This window comes from Triticum urartu, chromosome 2A, assembly GCF_056163025.1.
Source record: "Triticum urartu cultivar PI428250 chromosome 2A, HENAU_Tu73, whole genome shotgun sequence".
In the NCBI taxonomy this organism is placed as follows: Eukaryota; Viridiplantae; Streptophyta; class Magnoliopsida; order Poales; family Poaceae; genus Triticum; species Triticum urartu.
In genome coordinates this window covers 760,245,754-760,260,418 of record NC_141874.1, presented here as the reverse complement: position 1 = coordinate 760,260,418, position 14,665 = coordinate 760,245,754, and the positions used below count along the sequence as shown (strand labels likewise).

At 44.5% G+C, this 14,665-nt stretch overlaps 1 protein-coding gene across 1 annotated transcript; it reads right to left on the bottom strand.

The window, feature by feature from the left end:
- Window positions 1-8,692: 8,692 nt before the first annotated feature.
- LOC125530775 (MEIOTIC F-BOX protein MOF-like) lies at window positions 8,693-12,143 on the bottom strand. Its single transcript, XM_087545537.1, has 5 exons — window positions 12,008-12,143; window positions 10,987-11,917; window positions 10,616-10,777; window positions 10,353-10,506; window positions 8,693-8,980 (listed from the first exon to the last, which is right to left on the bottom strand). The coding sequence occupies exons 2-4, from the start codon at window positions 11,884-11,886 to the stop codon at window positions 10,501-10,503; spliced, it is 1,068 nt and encodes a 355-aa protein (XP_087401663.1). The 5' UTR covers window positions 11,887-11,917; window positions 12,008-12,143; the 3' UTR covers window positions 8,693-8,980; window positions 10,353-10,500.
- Between the last annotated feature and the right edge of the window lie 2,522 nt (window positions 12,144-14,665).

The following is a 14,665-nucleotide window of genomic DNA, read 5'->3' as shown; positions in this document are numbered from 1 at the left end:
TAGGGTTGAAACCCTAGGGGTGGGGGGGGCGCCCCACCTTGCCTTGGGGGCCACTCCAGCCCTGGCCGCCGCCCCCCTAGGAGATCTCATCTCCTAGGGCCGGCGCCCCCCTAGGGGAGCCTATATATATGAGGGGGAGGGAGGGGGCAGCCGCACCTTGAGCCTTGGCGCCTCCCTCTCCCCTGTTACACCTCTCTCTCTCTCGTAGTATAAGGCGAAGCCCTGCTACTGTGACGCCCTGCTACTGTGACGCCCTGCATCCACCACCACGCTGTCGTGCTGCTGGATCTTCATCAACCTCTCCTTCCCCCTTGCTGGATCAAGAAGGAGGAGACGTCACGCTGACCGTACGTGTGTTGAACGCGGAGGTGCCGTCCGTTCGGCGCTAGGATCTCCGGTGATTTGGATCACGTTGTGTACGACTTCCTCATCCCCATTCTTTGAACGCTTCCGCGCGTGATCTACAAAGGTATGTAGAGGCAATCCAATCACTCGTTGCTAGATGAACTCATAGATGGATCTTGGTGAAACCGTAGGAAATTTTTTGTTTTCTGCAACGCTCCCCTACACCAAGCACATCAAGAGACGCTTCAATTCCATCCGGGATCTAGTCCAGGTGGGAGACATAGAGATTTGCAAGATACATACAGATCTGAATGTTGCAGACCCCTTGACTAAGCCTCTTCCACGAGCAAAACATGATCAGCACCAAGGCTCCATGGGTGTTAGAATCATTACCGTGTAATCTAGATTATTGACTCTAGTGCAAGTGGGAGACTGAAGGAAATATGCCCTAGAGGCAATAATAAAGTTATTATTTATTTCCTTATATCATGATAAATGTTTATTATTCATGCTAGAATTGTATTAACCGGAAACATAATACATGTGTGAATACATAGACAAACAGAATGTCACTAGTATGCCTCTACTTGACTAGCTCGTTAATCAAAGATGGTTATGTTTCCTAACCAATGAACAAAGAGTTGTTATTTGATTAATGGGATCACATCATTAGGTGAATGATCTGATTGACATGACCCATTCCATTAGCTTAGCACCCGATCGTTTAGTAAGTTGCTATTGCTTTCTTCATGACTTATACATGTTCCTATGACTATGAGATTATGCAACTCCCGTTTGCCGGAGGAACACTTTGTGTGCTACCAAACGTCACAACGTAAATGGGTGATTATAAAGGTGCTCTACAGGTGTCTCCAAAGGTAGATGTTGGGTTGGCGTATTTCGAGATTAGGATTTGTCACTCCAATTGTCGGAGAGGTATCTCTGGGCCCTCTCGGTAATGCACATCACATAAGCCTTGCAAGCATTGCAACTAATGAGTTAGTTGCGAGATGATGTATTACGGAATGAGTAAAGAGACTTGCCGGTAACGAGATTGAACTAGGTATTGGATATCGACGATCGAATCTCGGGCAAGTAACATACCGATGACAAAGGGAACACCGTATGTTGTTATGCGGTCTGACCGATAAAGATCTTCGTAGAATATGTAGGAGCCAATATGGGCATCCAGGTCTACATTGTTCTCGAACCGTAGGATCCGCACGCTTAACGTTACGATGACAGTTATTATGAGTTTATGCATTTTGATGTACCGAAGGTTGTTCGGAGTCCCGGATGTGATCACGGACATGACGAGGAGTCTCGAAATGGTCGAGACATAAAGATCGATATATTGGAAGCCTATATTTGGACATCGGATTCATTCCGGGTGAAATCGGGATTTTACCGGAGTACCGGGGGGGTTACCGGAACCCCCCCATGGGTTATTGGGCCTACATGGGCCATAAGGGAGAAGAGGAGGGCCGGCCAGGGCAGGCCGCGTGCCCCCTCCCCCCCTAGTCCGAATAGGACAAGGAAGGGGGGGGGCGGCGCCCCCCTTTCCTCTTCCCCTTCCCCCTTTCCTTCTCCAACAAGGCAAGAGGAGGGGAGTCCTACTCCCGGTGGGAGTAGGACTCCTCTAGGCGCACCCCTTGGGGGCCGGCCGCACCTCCCCCTCCCTCCTTTATATACGGGGGCAGGGGGGCACCCTAGAACACACAAGTTGATCTTCGTGATCGTTCCTTAGCCGTGTGCGGTGCCCCCCTCCACCATATTCCACCTCGATCATATCGTTCAGTGCTTAGGCGAAGCCCTGCGTCGGTAGAACATCATCATCGTCACCACGCCGTCGTGCTGACGGAACTCATCCCCGAAGATTTGCTGGATCGGAGCCCACGGAGCGTCATCGAGCTGTACGTGTGCTAAGAACTCGGAGGTGCCGGAGTAACGGTGCTTGGATCGGTCGGATCGGGAAGACGTACGACTACTTCCTCTACGTTGCGTCAACGCTTCCGCTTCGGTCTACGAGGGTACGTAGACAACACTCTCCCCTCTCGTTGCTATGCATCACCATGATCTTGCGTGTGCGTAGGAAATTTTTTGAAATTACTACGTTCCCCAACACTGATTAGTTCTAATGAAAAAAGTGTAGTTTTTCCGTGTGATTTCATGTCCGCATAACTAGATAAAAATGGCACTGGATCCCTTGCTGACCCGCTGCATTGTGCCAGGTCCGGAGATGGCGCATGATCAAAGGAGGATCACGCCATACATGCAACGATGTCTCCCTCGGTGTCAAGTGGAGACACCTGAACGGTTGCCGAGTCCGTGGCCGGCCAAGGGGTCCAGCGCGGAGCCTACAAATTTGGTTGAGGCGGGCCACTCGAACACAGGCCGAGCCAGCGGGCGACAATCCAAATGAAGAAGGCCCGTGAATAGTCATCAGCCTGCACGCCTGATAACCAACAAGTGTAGGGGTTCGCGACAGTCTTCGAGGGTAGTATTTCACCCATATTTTATTGGTTCGACACAAGGGGATCCAAAGAATATTTGTGAGCCTTAGCAGTTGAGTTGTCAAGTCAACCACACCTGGGAAATTACTGCAACAGAGTGTTTAGTAGCACAGTAGTTTGATAGTTTTGACAGTAATAGCAACAGTAGCAATAGTAACAGGAACAATAACTATAGTAGTTTGTTATGATTGTAACAGCAGCAACAATGAAAGTAATTTAGCAAAGACTAATATGAGAAAAGCGTAGGCATTGGTTCAGTGATGGATATTTGTGTTGGATGATATTTATCATGTAACAGTAACAACCTAGACATGGAACATCATTCTTCCGAAGCATAGACATGGAACATCATGTTTCCTGCCCACATCCACATCAACAAAATGCATCTGCTGAATACAAGCATCATCATATTGTTGAAGTAGGGCTTTCCCTTCTTGCTCATGCCTCTATACCTCTTAATATTGGGATGAGGCATTCATTGCTTCCACATATCTTATAAATCGTTTACCTAGCAAGGTCATTGGCAATACGACTCCATTAGAGAGATGGTTTCATCAAAACCAGATTATGACTCTCTCAAAGTTTTCGGGTGTGCATGCTACCCCAATCTCCGTCCTTACAACTGTCACAAGCTTGAGTTTGTTCTACCCAATGCGTCTTTATCGGTTATAGTAATCTTCACAAAGGTTAGAAGCGTCTAGAAATCTCATCTGGATGCATTTATATCTCTCAGGATGTTGTTTTTGATGAAAAAATGTTTCATTTTGCTGCACTTCATCCCAATGTAGGAGCTCTCCTTTGCTCAGAAATTTCCCTTCTTTCCGATCCTACACCTCCTGCTCATGGGGGAGAAATAATAGAAAATGATCAACTGATTAGTTCTAATGAAAAAAGTGTAGTTTTTCCGTGTGATTTCATGTCCGCATAACCAGATAAAAATGGCACTGGATCCCTTGCTGACCCGCTGCATTGTGCCAGGTCCGGAGATGGCGCATGATCAAAGGAGGATCACGCCATCCATGCAACGATGTCTCCCTCGGTGTCAAGTGGAGACACCTGAACGGTTGCCGAGTCCGTGGCCGGTCAAGGGGTCCAGCGCGGAGCCTACAAATTTGGTTGAGGCGGGCCACTCGGACAAAGGCGAGCCAGCGGGCGACAATCCAAATGAAGAAGGCCCGTGAATAGTCATCAGCCTGCACGCCTGATAACCAACAAGTGTAGGGGTTCGCGACAGTCTTCGAGCGTAGTATTTCATCCATATTTTATTGGTTCGACACAAGGGGAGCCAAAGAATATTTGTGAGCCTTAGCAGTTGAGTTGTCAAGTCAACCACACCTGGGAAATTATTGCAACAGAGTGTGTAGTAGCACAGTAGTTTGATAGTTTTGACAGTAATAGCAACAGTAGCAATAGTAACAGGAACAATAACTATAGTAGTTTGTTATGATTGTAACAGCAGCAACAATGAAAGTAATTTAGCAAAGATTAATATGAGAAAAGCGTAGGCATTGGTTCAGTGATGGATATTTGTGTTGGATGATATTTATCATGTAACAGTCACAATCTAGAGCGATACACAATAGCTCCAATTTATCAATGTAATGTAGGCATGTTCTTGTTCTGAAAAAGGCCTCTCTAGATGGGTCAAAACCACACGTGGTAATTGCAGAGCATCCCAGTTAAGGGATATGGTACGCGGGAGAGGGCTACCCATGATCCCCTTGAACCGATCAAACAATATTTGAGTCCATGGATCCATCCGGCCGGCCATCAGTCAATGTTTCATCCATTGGTGGAGACAGACCCAAGTCCAAACCACTCCATCTTGCGAAATTTCGCTCTACTACAAAGTAAGATAAACCAGTGGAGTACGGCACATCATGACCTTAACGTTTATTGTACATCATCATTGTTTTTCTACATGCCATTTTTTCAAGGATGACATAAGCAATATAATGTGGGGGATGTTAATAAAGGAAAATAGAGTGGGTTAGGATCCCATGGACTGGAAGACAGACACATATTAAATATGTGAGCTCAAGGGGCATTACAAAAGGGCGACACTAGGTGCCGGTCGACCGGCCCAACTTTTGGGTGGTCGTCACGCGTGTGTCCGATATGGAAGCCCTCAGCCATGGATTCATTCTTATTTCCCCCGAGTCATCACTGTCAGTCACAGCTCGCCGCCTTTCTCCCCAGCTCGCCGCCGTCGTCACACACCCTCCCCATCCCACCCCTTGCCGGATGCAGCTCTGCCCGTAGCCGGGTGCAGTTTGTAGCTAAAGCCGGTTCCAGCAACTCGCGCCGCTCAACGTAGCATGGAGTCGCCGGCCCCTGCTCACCACCATCGTCAACCTGCACCACCACGTTCCAGCAAAAAACAATCTCAGCACCTAAGAACTCCAGTGGTCAATTGAAGCAAAAAACAAAAGCCAGCTCCAGCAAAATTAACGCTGGTTCCAACAAAAACAACCTAAGCAACTAAGAACTCCAGTAGTCGGTTGAAGCAAAAATTTACCCCGGTTCCAGCAAAATTAATGCTGTTGGCGCCGCTTCTTCTTCTTCATCTCACTACTCTTCGTCTTATGGTTCCAAAATCTTGATCGAGAAGAGTAAGCATTGCCTGGTGAGAAAGAGCGGAAGCATAGGTTTTTGGATCCTAGCGAAGGAGTTTCAAGCACGGATTACGCTTCTAAAGAGCACTATTTGGCTTGGCCCCTTCCTGCCAAAGATTTGAGATAACTAAAGCGACTCGCAGTCAAAACTGGTGGAGCCAACGCCAAAGAGGAAATGTGTAAATAGTAGGTGAGCGCCTAGCCCCTTAGTCTTTCGGATCGGAAGATTCATTGGTTTCATCCAAAGGCTTCTGTCTCGTCTTCCTCAAATTGTTGATCGAGGATCAAAGACATTGCTAAAGCAGACGCCTACCGAACGGGAGTTCTTGTACCTGCTAGAACGGCATCTACTCGAACTTTTGTTTCTTAGAAAAGAAAATATGAACTCACAATGTGCAACAGAAATGTACCCACCGGTTGAGAAACCATCATAGTTGGATGATTGCTCGTGCTAGTAAGACAGCTTTGACTCTTCTTGATCGTGATTTGGTGATCGGTCACACCCTCTTTAGAGGTTCTAGGCCCTGCCTATTGAGTCATCTACCACAGAAACAGAGTCTCGTGATGATCCTGGTACAAAAGGTTCGTCAGGCCCGCATTCAGAGACTTCTGCCTCAGACTCATATCCATAAAGATATTCTCTCGCTTTCTAGCTGTACCCTTCTTCACACCCACCACGGAGGTTAGAGATTTCCCGTTATCAACATTGTCCAGGCAGGACTCTATTTTTAGAATGCTCGGAGCCAACCAAACAGTTTGCTATGTCCCTCGAGAAAATCAAAACTTCATTGGAAATTCAGGACCAACTTAGGAAGGCACGGACTCATACTTTGTAAGGCCGAAGTCCACACATAAGAAAATAACTAGTGCCTAGGAATACCCCCTTCTTCACCAAAGGGTGCGGTTAACTAACCCAATTCACCGGGATCAGACGCTATGTCAGACATTTAGGTAAGACGTTATGCTCTTTTGATTGAATTATAAGATAATTCAATCCCTAATTGGGCGTACCTTCGTTGACATCGAAACGCGCTCGCTTGAAGCCCCTACGGAGGCGGGTTTGTAAGAGAAATAAGAGGTGAATTAGCGCGGTTAAGAACTTCCTAAGGGCTACCACCGGTGGCCACCTCAAATAATGGATCAATTGGAGCTTATTTGTTAAAGCCACCACCCTGGTATCACAGATCCAACTTGGTTCAACGAATATAAACAAGAATTTAAAGGGATAAATATTAATGGCCGCCGCATCGCTCGTGTAATTTGCACACACACACACGCACACCTCACCATAGAGAAAACCAGCTTTGCTTTTTACTCCAGGTGAGACACACATGGACTACATTCTTTTCTGCTCAGCCCCCTCACGGCTTCCTTTTCCCATTACACAATGCAACTTATATATACACAGAGGCTGGCACGGTGCCATGCAAAACTCACGCCACTACTTGACCCATTACTCCACTAAACCACTCCATGCACTAACTAACTTGATTCATCACACGAAGCTAGCTAACAAATCACATGCATGCAAACTAACTCAGCCTATTCTTTTGACTAATGCTTATCTAAACTACCATGCAACACTTGTACTAACGTGACATGCAACATACCCATCATGCACACTTGGACGTGTACAATACATGCCAAGATTAATCCTAACAAATGTCACTTCTTTAATTTTGCAGCTTCGCCCATAGCCGGGTGCAGTTTGTATCTAAAGCCGGTTCCAGCAACTTGCGCTGCTCATCGTAGCACAGAGTGCCCCCCATCGTCAACCTGCACCACCATGTTCCAGCAAAAAATAATCTCAGCAGCTAAGAGCTCCAGTGGTCAATTGAAGCAAAAACAAAAGCTGGCTCAACACCGGTTCCAACAAAAACAACCTAAGCAACTAAGAACTCCAGTAGTCGGTTGAAGCAAAAATTTACCCCGGTTCCAGCAAAATTATTAACGCCACTTCTGCAGTAGTGCGGGGTCGACACGACAATGGTCCAAGCGACACGTCGGCGGGTTAACGCTGCTCGGGCACCTCAAATGAACAGCTTACATAGATATTTGGGACCAAAAACTGTAGTTTTGATATAGGACTACTTGACACATCTACAACAGTTTTAGGACATATGATGCATTTTACCCTATTATTTTTATTGCAAACATGACCTAAAGTGTCATTTTCATAGTATGTACAAAGTCGAGCTATTGAAATCAGAAAACATAGCTACGTGTCATTTTCATGTGATACCAGTATCACGATACCCTCAGTTTTGAATAGTAGTGCTGTTGGAAACCTTATTTAGCAACAGTGTGGTTCTTTAAACTGGTGTTTGTAAAGTCAAAATATTTGCAGTTTAGAACAAAATGTAAATTTCTTTTACCGGATTTGCATCACACATCTAACCATTGTCGGAAACCCTTTGAGGTTGTTGACATTTTCTCATGTGTATTATCTATAAAAAATCAGACCTTTTTATTTTTTATATATTTTACTATTGACATTGTATAGAGGCTGCGTCAATTAATTCAGATCGGAGGGAGACTTGTCATTAATTTTTTCAATATAGACAGGCACGCAACATGTGCTTGTATGATCTAGTGCTCCTATAGAATGGAGCTGAGATCACGGGTGAGGATTTCAGGCTCTCGGGTACCACAAACCCCTATATGAAAATAGCATTAAATACATATTAGGAAAATTCAAAAAAAATTTGGAACTCTGGGATATGAAACTTGGGTGCCCGTTGTACTCACATGTTCAGTTTCATGGGGAATGGGTGCACATGGTAATACCAGTAAAAAAGACGAAAAATTGTATTTGTAGAAAAAAAACTGAATGTAACGTATGTCGGACCGTAATTTCTACGCCACGGATACCACAGGCACCCATTTCCCACGAAAATAAACACAGGTGTACAACCGGCACTCAGGTTTTATATCCCAAAATTTCAGAATTTTTCAAAATTTCCTGATATTCTTTTTAATACTATTTTCATATAGGGTTGTGTGGCACCCGAGAGCTGCAATGCATCTTCCCGGAGATCACCTCGTAGAGTAGCAACTGTTGGAATCCCTCTAATTGCTCGAAACATAAGCTCAGAACTGCAGCTCACTTTCAATTTTCTCTGCCTAGATATAACAACATCAGAAAAATATATCAACAGCAGCGCAATTGAAAAACGCAACATATGCAACTCTACACCTTCACTTTTCCAAACACCCAACTCTTCGGAGACAAAATATACAGATCACATCATCACAGAGCAGTCATGGGTCCAAGCCAAAAGAGAAACGCTTAAAGTGCATCGGAAATTACAGGAACCAAGTCCAGCTAGATGGCCTAGAGTTCATTCCTCTCAGTAGAATAGGCATAAGATCTAGAGTTCATAAGTTGCACACTGCGAATTCTACACCGTTCCTCAGTAGAATTGGCATAAGATGCTTATATGTGTTTAAGTCGAGACATGACAGATCCACAACCTGGATCTTCTCACCCTTACTCGAAATTAAATCCTGTACAAGAATGGAAAAACAATGTAAGTCTCTGGTGTATTGCATTAGTAAAAAAAGTGCTCAGTTACTCCATAATTAAAATGAAGATACTGGAACAAAGTTTGGTAAGTATGAATGTACGATGGAGATTTACTTTACCAGGTGCAATTTCTCTTAATATGAAATTGGGCACAAACTTCCACAGGTGCAATTTATCTTAATATGAATTTGGGCACAAACTTCCACTATATTTGATACTCCCTCCGTCCGGAATTACTTGTCGGAGAAATCGATATATCTAGTTCTACATACATCCATTTTTATCAATTTCTGCTACAAACAATTCAGGACGAAGGGAGTATAAGCCATTTCTAGCTGATAATCTAACACGAAAACATCGAGCTAAACTGCTCCCAAACAAGAACACAGAAAATGTCAAAAGCAATTTCACGGCAAAGGAAATGTGAAATAAGCAATCATGGCATACACTAGTTGACATGTTATGTATAGACTTATTTTTGAAGAAAACCTTACGTATAACTGTGAAGACTCCCCATGCATGTCTTGGCTCAGATCCTCTCTCTGATTTCAGTGGATACAGACACACACACACACACACACACGGAGTGTTTCAGAACGATGCCCACTTCATAGTTTCAGAGCAAAAGCAGAGTAAGTGAAAAACAGAGGACAAACAGTAGTATTTTGGTTCCGGGCAACACACACCCCTTTTCTTCTTCTTTTTCAATTAGCCTATTCGGTACAACACACCCGACTAAAACACTGTACCTATGCATGCAGCTGGTTCAACTCACCAGGACAGAGACACATTTGGTCACTTGTGCAACTTGGCTTCAGTTGCAGGCAAACTGCAACACACTGCTGCACTTCGGCATGCCACACAGTTGTACCGTTCACACTTATGCACACAGGCATGCACTTATTCAACTCAATGACACAACAATAGGTTTAACTCTAAGAGCAAGTCTATAAAAATACCAAAAATTAGTGCCAGAATTACAACCAAACCAAGTGTCGAATTTTAGCCCACAATGGCAAGGAGCAGCTAAGATCTAGCTAGCCTATAGATTCAGGCATTTGTGCTAGTGCCCACAAAACCACAACTAATCAACAAGTCCATCACTAATTGTTTCGGCAACACGGTTAGACTAAACATCATTTACCAACAAAATGGATTATATTGGTTTTCCTGCCTAACCCTCACCAGGCAAGCTCCAGATTTTTCATGCCTACAACAATTTGGAATCCCTATAAACTGTTCTTCATTGATAATTCAGAAGTTTCCTATTCACTACCTGCTTTCTACTTTTTGCACATATTAAATCTAATTTCAGAATATAGAGAGCATGTAAAGTGTCATTAGTCAACTTACGTATGTTAAATGCACACAGGAACTTCAGAACTTTGAGAATTCTCTCGTCGACCACATCACACTTGACTTTAACTACGTCAAGGTGCTCTGATATTGCAGACGGTTTCTCCATGCAACAGTAGCTTCCTTTTATTTCCAATTTGGGATTTTACCCCTGTGGTAAGCAGAAACGTTTAACAAAAATGGATAATCAATAACTTTATCAGTGCAGCAATTGTCCATGTTAGATGATTTATACCTTGGGAAAAAAAGATGATTTATACCTTGGGAAAAAGTTCAAGAGTGAGCTTCTCTAGAACTGGTGTGTTTATCAGAATGCAAGATAGTGGATGCAAATCAGGAGCCTCGCACCAGTACTCATTGAGTAATAAAGTCTTTAACTTGCTAAACGCAGGGCAGTGCCTCAAATCTCTTGAGAAGATAAACTGAAACAGTAATGCAAAAGTAAACAATCATAGAGAATGGGAGATGAAGATCAAACTCTAAGAACACAACTGCCCCACCACCCCAGTTGCTGGTGATGCATATGTACGTGATCAGTTTATTGTCTATTTCCAGCAACAATGTTGATAGTACAGCACAAGAAAAGGGATAACAGAAAGGAGGTAAAGACAAGTTTTTCAAGTGGCAATACCTTTCCAATTGCAGATGTCAACTTGAGGTGTTTAGCAGTTGAGATACCATCTAGAAGCACACAACCGCTGCTGCAATCGTCGCTAATAGGAACACAATTCTTACATGTAGTATCATTAGTTCCACAGAAAACACCAGATTCATAATTCAAACAGACATTATGGCAGTCCTTGCCCAGGTAGACAAATGCAGTCTCTAGCAACGCCATGTTTTCAAGAAAAGGGGTTGAACCATCAAACGCATCTAGTTCCAGAGAGACAAGGCCCGGAGTAGACACACAGATCCGGCAATCCATGTAAGAGCGGCAATCGATGATGCTCAAATGCTTCAGGGAACGAGATGATATCTTATTGGCATTGATGAGGCAATTAACCATCTTCAGATCCTCCAATGCTGGACACCTGGCAAAATCAAGGAAGGTCTTCTGTAGGGCTACACCCTGAAGGTCCAGCGTTCTGAGATGCCGAGAGACAAGACGCATGTCATCCAGGCAGAGGTATTGAATGTCTCCACAGACATGGAGGGTGAGCACACGAACGTTGCACATCACAGCAGAACGGACCCATAGGTTCACATAGGGTATGTCCTCTTCCAGGAAAGTGTCGAATCTGATCTCAACGGTGTCTAGGTCCGTGCGCTCACGCAGAATAAGCAGATAGTCCACGAACTTACGGAGGTCTTGGGCCTGGACAGGCTTCTCGTCGTTGTCGAGGCCGACAATGCGCAGGCCTGTGGTGAACCTCCAGAGGTCGCGCCAACGGCGGGCGAGCACGCACGTCCGCACAGCCGCCTGCACTGGTAGGAAAGAGAGCAGGTGGTGGAGCATATTGTAGGGGAGGGTGCCGATGCGGTCGGTAGCGCACACCGGCGACGCACCCTTGCGCTTCTTCCTAGGAGGCATTCCGTCGAGTAGGCTGCGGGCGTCTTCGGCGCTGCGGAGCGAAGAAACGATTAAATGACTAGTGGGGATGGGAATGAGATGGAACGTCTGGATGCTTCTCGGCCACTTGGCCTCGCCTCACCTCGCCGCCGGCAAGTCCACTTCTCCAACGTCGCCGCCGCCGTGAGAATCGGAGGTTCGACTTCAGGTCTTCCGCCTTCCTGTTTTGAAGCCGCCACTGCTCAAGAAGCTGAGTGGACTCTTTTTTTACAGCTGAATGGTAACTGAATGGTGAGTTGTAATCCCCGGTCCCCCAGCGGTGGGCCCATCAGTCATAAGAGTAACTGATGGAAAAAGGAAGTTTGAAAGAAAGAGCAGATCCCGTAATAAACATAGAATAAAAATAGATTTAAAGGAAGCTTCCCCCAAAATTTTCAGACTCTCTGAAAAATCACTTTTACGGTAAGTTTTCTAAAGGAAGCATTGGAGTTACTGTAAGGTGCTTACAAAAATAAATCAATATTTTTTTTTTGCAGGGTCTTAAGCATAGGTATTTATTATAGAGGATAAACGCTTAATTAGACACCCTTTGATAGAGTTAATCACAGATGTTGAATTTTTTTTGGTTTATTCTACTAACCACCTTCCCTAAGCATACTACATTGTCCAAGGCCTAAAACCATAGCACGCTTAATTTTTTCTTTAAGTTTGATTGTTTCTGAAATTTATTTTGAACGATCTTTTTCCAGTTGAATGGACGACAGCCAGATAACAAGGACTAGTTTTTTTTAGCCGCCAACAAGTTCCAAAATACACCTTGGGACATGGGTGCACATATACCAGAATTAGTTTTTTAATTAATAATAAAAAATTCAAATATTTTCTGAAATTTTGTTGAAGCAAACATTATCGGGTGTATTACTCACGTGTAAAGTTTCACGACGAAATGATTTTTGTGGTATTCTGAACGAATAGAAACAAAAACAATACTATATTAATATAAGCTTACTATTCAAATAATTTGTAGTTGTAATTTTTGCCAACAATAACATAAAAGTAATTTTGTTATGAAACTTTACACATGAGTGATACACTAGACAATCTTGCTCCGACAAAGAACCAGAGGGACCATTAAACCATTAAGCTACGCGTGAAGAGCGGCCAACCAGCTATGCCACATGACACAAGCTGGTTGGCCGTAGTGAAAAAACTTTTGAGATATCTAAAATATTATTTTTAGATGAAGATGAGGTATTTTTTTAAATATTTTTTCCTTTTTAGATGAAGGTGATGACCTCACATTTTTTTTAAATGAAGGGCTACACAAAGTGACGCTAGCTGGTTTTTTCTTTTCTTTTTTTTAACTCTTTTGCTAGATGGAGGTGATGATTTTATTTAAATATTTTTCTAGATGTAGGTGAGAACTACATGTATTTTTTGAAATGAAAACTTGCGCACAACTTTCTCTCAAGCGACGCCACCGGATGACGCCCCAACAACTAGTATAAAACTAAGAGCAAGCCAGGCCATTCCATTCAATTCTGGAACGAAGCGGTGCAACTGTGTTTTTTCCCATGACAATGAGCTGCTAGTAGATTTAGTTAATGGCACATCTAGATGTACTTTAAAAAAATTGATCTAAATTATTTATGACGCATCTAGATATCAAAACTGATGTCCTTAATACACGAGGTCCAACAAACTAAAGTACAATACATGGCCGGCACTCGAAGGGCCCGGGCCGGGATTCATGTCGGCCTGGATTCGCGACTTATGGACGGCCCTGTACACACTGCCGAGCCCGCCGAGCTCTCTGTTCTCTTGTCTCCCCAGCCCCCAACCCCACGCCGACCGGAGTGCAGTTTGCTCCGCCGCAACTCTCCCATGAAGATGAAGATGCGGCGGCACTCTCCTTACGGCAGCACGGGCTCTCCTCTACGCGCGGGGTGTAGGACGAGTTCGAGGTCAGCGGCGACCACCGGCGGTGAGAGGAGGAGGAGCACGTGGGTCGCGTGTCGGCGCGTCCCCGTCGTCCCCCACGTCAGCGTAGGCGGGTGGAGAGGCGGGTGTAGGTCCAGTTCCCCACGACACGACGGCTGCTTCATTTCGTGGTAAGACCGGGGGTAATGTAATTCTGAATTTCATTTGGTGCTACAGTTGACGTCCCCCTTTCTGCTCAATTCGCCTGCCCTTTGACCAATCACTGAATTATATCATGTTCCTGCTGCAGCAAGGGAAGAAATGGCCACATCCATTGTGAGGCAATGCGAGAACAGCCAATTTCGTCTGCACAATGACTGAACTGTCATGCCATTGCAAGATTAGAAAATGAACAGAGACTGCCATGCTGAAGCTTTAAGAAAGGAAGAAGGATGCACAGATTTGGAAAGGTACTTCTTCTCACCTGAAATTTTCCAACCCTTGTAAACAGTGTTAATCGCAGGATTCACACTGAATTTTCGTCTCATGATGTGGTACCTCTATCCATATGCATTACTGCCTTCATGCTTGACTATTATACGATTTTTTTTAATAATGGTCCTTTTTCGTGGTTGAAACGGAACCTTTAAAGACACGTCCCTTCCACGCCCTCCCATGATTCAGTTTCAAATCTGAAAACTCCTGATAATTCCATTACCAGGACTATCATGGTTACTAGGTGGACACGCGCGCTTCGCCACGCCGGGAACATGTATGCATGGGCATGTGCTGATAAACACATTGTATACTGGGCAGTGATGCTGTATTATTTATCTTGACTAAATAGTTGAATCGCTAGAAAAGCTTCCGGAGCACCTTT